We start from the raw sequence: 5,721 nt of genomic DNA on the forward strand, positions 1-5,721 counted from the left end.
ATCGGGGCCTGCCGGAATCATAACCGAAATCATAACCTAAATCATAACTGAAATCATAACCCTTCTCTGATTGGTGGATCCAGAATTTCAACAGCCAATCAGAATGCAGGGATGTCACGGAAAATTCCACGGGACGGACTTTTGGAAATTATAATATAGATTATTCACGTATATAAATTTTTATACAACATGGAACAAGATTATTGTCAGATTACCCTTTGAACAAAGAAGCCTACCTACTTGTCATTACTTATCCAAACATGTCATTAGTGCAGAATAACAGCCATAGAAAGATCAATCTTGGCCTACCCCTTATGAGAAAGTAGTGCATTAAATACAAATATACAACGACAACTATGTAAGTATTATTGCATACGCTACGATGTTCAATTATTTACACGACACATTTTTCTATTCATAAAAAGCAAATTGCCAAACTTTTACTCAGATTAAATTGCCGTGTCTGTGTAATACTAGCAATTTTTCAAACGAGTTATAAGCTTGGCTTTGTAATTTCTCGAGTTCATATCCAGTGTAATATATGCAAATTAGGGAAAATTACCCATGTGTATAATTTTGTACACCACATTGAATAAGATTCTTGTCAGATTAACCTTTGAGCAGACAAACCTTCCTACATACTTATCATTACTTATACATAAATAGATATGTAATTGATGTGGAATAACAACCACTTGAAACAAGTTATACAAGCGTACTACCAAATGCTCAGGTCCAATAACACGAATTTGTCGAAAGTCAATTAAAAAAATATTTCTGTTACATATTAAATCAGCATAAATCCGTCACAAATTTGATTCGTAGTTTCCATGCCATCATTTTCCACATAGTTGCTATCAATTATTTACAAACTAATAAACATCCACACGAAAATTGATATTTTAGTGCGTACAGTTAAATATGGACAAAAATGTACCGATGCGAGATACACAATAAAAAAGATGTATTTATATAGGTAGATATTTATTTACAAATCTACATATGCGAATCTAGTTTATCGTGAGATGACCACATCTTATTCTGGCTTCAAGCGCTCTTAAATACTCTCAACTCATCGCTAAATTTGGGCTTAAAATACCTGACTTTCGATTTAAACATGTGGCATATCGAAGGCACCCGGCATTTTCGCACTTGCATAAAAACGCTGCAGCGAAACTCACTACGATCCGCATCCTTTCTCGAGTGGAACAACAAACTTAGGAGGGCCGTCCCCATGAAATCCTCCGACTGGAGGTATCTTGTTTTTAAATTATTTGCCCTATTCAGTACGATCATTACACAACCAATTCTACTTCTTTGGTGTTACGAAGTCAACAAATCAGTCACCGGATCCGTCACCTTGGTCTCCAAGTATGCTTCTATTATAAGTGCTTTTGTCGCTTTTACGGTGCTCCCATACCTTTGGTTTTTCGCGAAAGAGTTGAATTCACAAAAATTTGTGACCTATTTTCACGAGATACTCAACTTGGATAAAAGACTTAACGGTGAGTGGAATCTTTTACAGTCGCGGGTCACTTGCACAAGTTTGTGTGTCCGAATTTACACATACATACTCGAATTTGGTGTTAAGGGGGCTGTTACTTACATATGCACAAGGCTATATAACTAGGGTTTACTTTGAAAACTAACTGGATTTTTAGGGTTTTACTAGATGATACTGGGTTTCCTTGAATGCTTGGGTTAAACAACAAACAATAACTGAAAAGTACATATAGAAATCTAAGTAACATGTGTAATAAAAGCACGACTTACAGTTAGTTGGGCATCTATAAACTGATTCCGTACCTTATCTGCGAAATTTTTTATAGGATAGAGGAGTATCCGGTAATATGTACCTTTAAATATACCATAGTAAAAAACCTGCTTGTTTCATAGACACAATAAAACCCTTGCTCACCGAACACTACCTACACACGACCTGTTCCTGTAGGTAGGACTTACTAATATGAACTTATTAACACACATCTCTTTCCAATTTCTTGCAGTGTACATTCTTCTCAAACTTATGGTTACCAAATCAAAATATCACCCCAAAAACTTAGCTACCGTAACCACAATTGCAAATCTGGGCACTTTCATGGTAAACTATACCGCTCCAGCGTTCATAGTGTGGCTCTCGGTCACCAACAATTCCCCCTTCAACGGGTTTATTCTACACCACAGAACTATACTATTCTATCTATACTATTCTATACTATTCTATATTCGGCATCAACAGTTGAGTAAATTGTGATCAAGGTTGGATAAATTTTCATCAAATTTATTTAGCGTGTAAGTTGAACTACTAATGTTTACCTATTATTTTCAAGTTAATAAAGTATATAATCTTGACTAGTTTTTTTAAAAACCTGCTAGCCCTCGTCAAAAGATGTAGATTTAAAATGAATGGATTACTGATGGCATATCTTGCTATATAATGAAACTCAAATTTAGTCAGCATGAATTATACGTGATTTTGTAACATCTAAAATTTTGGGCGGAGCAATTTCATTGGGAATGTTTGGCCATCAAATATAGCAAAAGTAACTGCTGCCACAAATTTTTAGTTTGAATATTAATTATGAATTTTGAGAGTGACCAATACTTATGACCGACTCCATCACACGTTTTCTAATGGTTTGTAATTAATTGTGTCAAAAATACTTGAATGTTAAAATGTTCAAATACCCTATTTTGAAGGTAATGAAGTTATGTGTCATCGAGAAAAAATTTGACCAATGTCAGTAACATATGAAGGTTTTACTTGCATATGAAGATGTGACATAAAAAACGACCAATACTTTTGTCTACCGGGTGTATATGCTAAGCTTTTCTAATCTCATGAAATATTGCCCTAATACTTTTATATGAATAAATATATTAATATTAATGGCGCACTAATATCCTATTTTCATTTATCCAATTACCAAATTGTGCATTACGTTTCAATTAAGCAAATTGCTGTTATGGAACAGAGACAACGCCTACTTGTCAATATCACTTCATATGAACTTCATCACTAACTATACATATTTTGCAATCAGGCGAAATGAAACGCTGTTTCGGTTTAGCTTTCCATCACGCTTTAACATTCGGCCTTTATTTTACAAAAATAAATCAACAATGAAAAAAACCGTTGTTCCAGTAACCGGACACCCTCAATTTTGTCAAAAACCACCACCGTCAAATTCTAAATTGACATCACAACTCCTCCCACTGGTAAAACTCCTCCGTTTATATGGTCGATGTCCAATTTTATTCAAAAACTATGGAGCTTACACGGAGTACGATTTCCAACCGAAATCTGCTAAATGTATCATATTCCCCGCGACAATGGCAGTTTTGTCAATTTCTTTCATAATTTTTGGAATTCTACAATTTGGAGCGACTGGAGGACACGTGGTTGCTACTGGTGGACTGTAATAACTTTTCCCATTAATACGCAGATTGCGAGTTTATGGAATCACATAAAAATTTTCAGCGTTGGGACTATACATTGAGGTTAACATTAAGTTTTGACGTTAGCAATTAATTTTGACTCCCGCCGAGTTTGCGCGACTTCGGCTTCATGTAATGTTAAGTTTTCCTTTATGTGTCACTCTAAAAATAAAATTTTAGCGGAGCATAAGGTTTTCAGTGCAAATCTGAACCTTTACTTCGCAAGCGTGAAGTGAAACATAATTGAGATTTGGTGCTAATTTTTATGTAGGTTAACACTAATTCGCACATGAATTTGGTAGACATGTTTAAGATTAACCCTAACGATAAATCTAGCATCTGCGAAAAAATTGAATGTCACTACCTCAACTCGCAATCTCCTCAACAACTAAATATTTTGGCGGTTAATAATTTAAACGAAATTCTAATGATTTTACTTAAAGTTGGCCGAATATCGGGTATCCTGATGTGACCAGTGCCGGAACTCCTCGCACCCGTTTGACTTTCATTTTACTCTACGCTGCCCAAATTCTCTCCTTGGGAAACATAATTGTCGAATATTTTATTTCTTGGTGGACCACGCCCCAATTCGTGGCTTACCTGAATGCCTGGAATCGAATTCAATCCCTGGAAAGTGATGAACTTGTCCATCTCGGAAACATAAACATTTCCAAATTCAGAAATACATTTGCCCCAACCTATTGTTTTGCAATGACACTTCCTTTCTGTGTATTTCTATCGGCAGCCGATTTACCGTATTTATTAGACTATCCTGTTTATTTCATTTTGCACGCGCTCTTCTGTTTTATTACCACGAGCATCTATGTTACCGAGGATATTAAGGCTGTTCTCATGTTGAAGTGTGTTGAAGCCGGGTTTTCAGAGGTAACATGCTTTCGTGCACTCTAGAAAGTAATGTTCCCCTTTCAAAAAGTAAATTCACTCCCAATTCTAGATTGACGAAACTAAACTATATCCAGAGTGAACTTTGCTACATATTTATTTATAAAGTTGCCGTGGATTTAGTTTACTTAATATAGTATTCACTGTAGATTTACTTTTTAAAAGGGAGGTACAATTTTTGAGAATGTATTAAAATTCATGCAACAATTTATCAACATTTTGAAAAATTCGTGCATACACCAGACTCGCAAAATCTTCCAGAGCGTAGGATTCGTTATGGACACCGCGCGGTCACGACATTTGAAAAGATTACTCTTCAGTATTCGCCGGCAGGCCGCTTTATGCGGGCGGTATTTAGCCCCGTCACAATTATTGTCGGTCATGTTGTCAATTTGGTTTGCTTCTTCGACTATATACATCTCTCTAATGTTGTTTATTGAAGGTAACTCAGATTACTATGCGTTGGCGGGTAACATGTCGTTTTTCAGCGTTTTTTCGATGTATCGAGTATTCACAAAAATTCGGGCAGGAGTACGAATTACTGCGGAAGTGAGTGAAGGCGCTTTGTTTCAAACGTTTAAATTTGGTAAAGATCAAATGTTAATGTGGTTTAGGAATTTTACAGGAAAAGGAAATCGCAGACATTCTTAAAGGGTTAGAGTTTGAAGGCATAAAGGATCAAGTGTGGACGAGAAATGAGGTTAGAAGTCAATGTCGATTTGCCCAATTTTCTGTACGGTATATACGCCGTGTTATAAAAAAAACCATGTGGGTTTTTCGCGATTCTGATTTACAGATTTCGCTAAGATAGAACCTGCGAATTTGGCTGTTTGCTATTTTTAATGATTTACCTTAATGATTTAATCCTAGATCAAATGCATTTACACTGAATTGTCCTTTTTTCCAACGGAAATTTCTCTAAGTGGTTATGCTAAGCTGAACAACTCATTAACCTTAAGTGTAAGTATATACATACCTACGGACATAAAATTTTTACCTGATTACTAAATTGTAAAATAAGAGAGTATACTAAAGAGTTTGTATAATAATTTCAGATATTTGGCCAAGTCTGTACGCTGTTCATTGTATTTATGCAATTAAACATAAACTGACAATATCATTATCGACTTGTAAAGGTGATACATGTACTAAGATTTTGTTTACTGTTGAAGTTATCATTACTTCATTCGGCCAAATAGAAATTTGCATTGGCTAAACAAAATAAAAATTGTCAAAAAAATTGTCAAAATATTTTCAAAAGCAAAAAATTGAATTGGCCGAGTCAAGTGATGACGAGATGAATTCCGAATTTCTGAAAAATTAGTTAATTATAATAATGGTCGCATAACTAAATATTCGACATGCTTAAGACTAGCTTAA

At 35.1% G+C, this 5,721-nt stretch overlaps 1 protein-coding gene across 1 annotated transcript; it reads left to right on the plus strand.

Annotated features, from left to right (window-relative positions):
• The first annotated feature begins 4,585 nt into the window (after window positions 1-4,585).
• LOC118437241 lies at window positions 4,586-5,461 on the plus strand. The gene is made up of 4 exons (XM_035856136.1): window positions 4,586-4,890; window positions 4,967-5,041; window positions 5,212-5,301; window positions 5,397-5,461. The coding sequence occupies exons 1-4, from the start codon at window positions 4,618-4,620 to the stop codon at window positions 5,451-5,453; spliced, it is 495 nt and encodes a 164-aa protein (XP_035712029.1). The 5' UTR covers window positions 4,586-4,617; the 3' UTR covers window positions 5,454-5,461.
• Window positions 5,462-5,721: the final 260 nt, after the last annotated feature.

The sequence above is a fragment of the Folsomia candida genome, unplaced genomic scaffold, assembly GCF_002217175.1.
Source record: "Folsomia candida strain VU population unplaced genomic scaffold, ASM221717v1 Fcan01_Sc012, whole genome shotgun sequence".
Classification (NCBI taxonomy): domain Eukaryota; kingdom Metazoa; phylum Arthropoda; class Collembola; order Entomobryomorpha; family Isotomidae; genus Folsomia; species Folsomia candida.

Excerpts from the sequence above, each read along its gene's own strand:
- LOC118437241 (XM_035856136.1), top strand. The coding sequence starts at position 4,618 with ATGGACACCGCGCGGTCACGACATTTGAAAAGATTACTCTTCAGTATT. Across the intron at positions 5,042-5,211 it reads AAGTGTGGACGAGAAATGAG|ATCAAATGCATTTACACTGA; the intron begins GTTAGAAGTCAA and ends ATTTAATCCTAG. Across the intron at positions 5,302-5,396 it reads ACAACTCATTAACCTTAAGT|ATATTTGGCCAAGTCTGTAC; the intron begins GTAAGTATATAC and ends TAATAATTTCAG.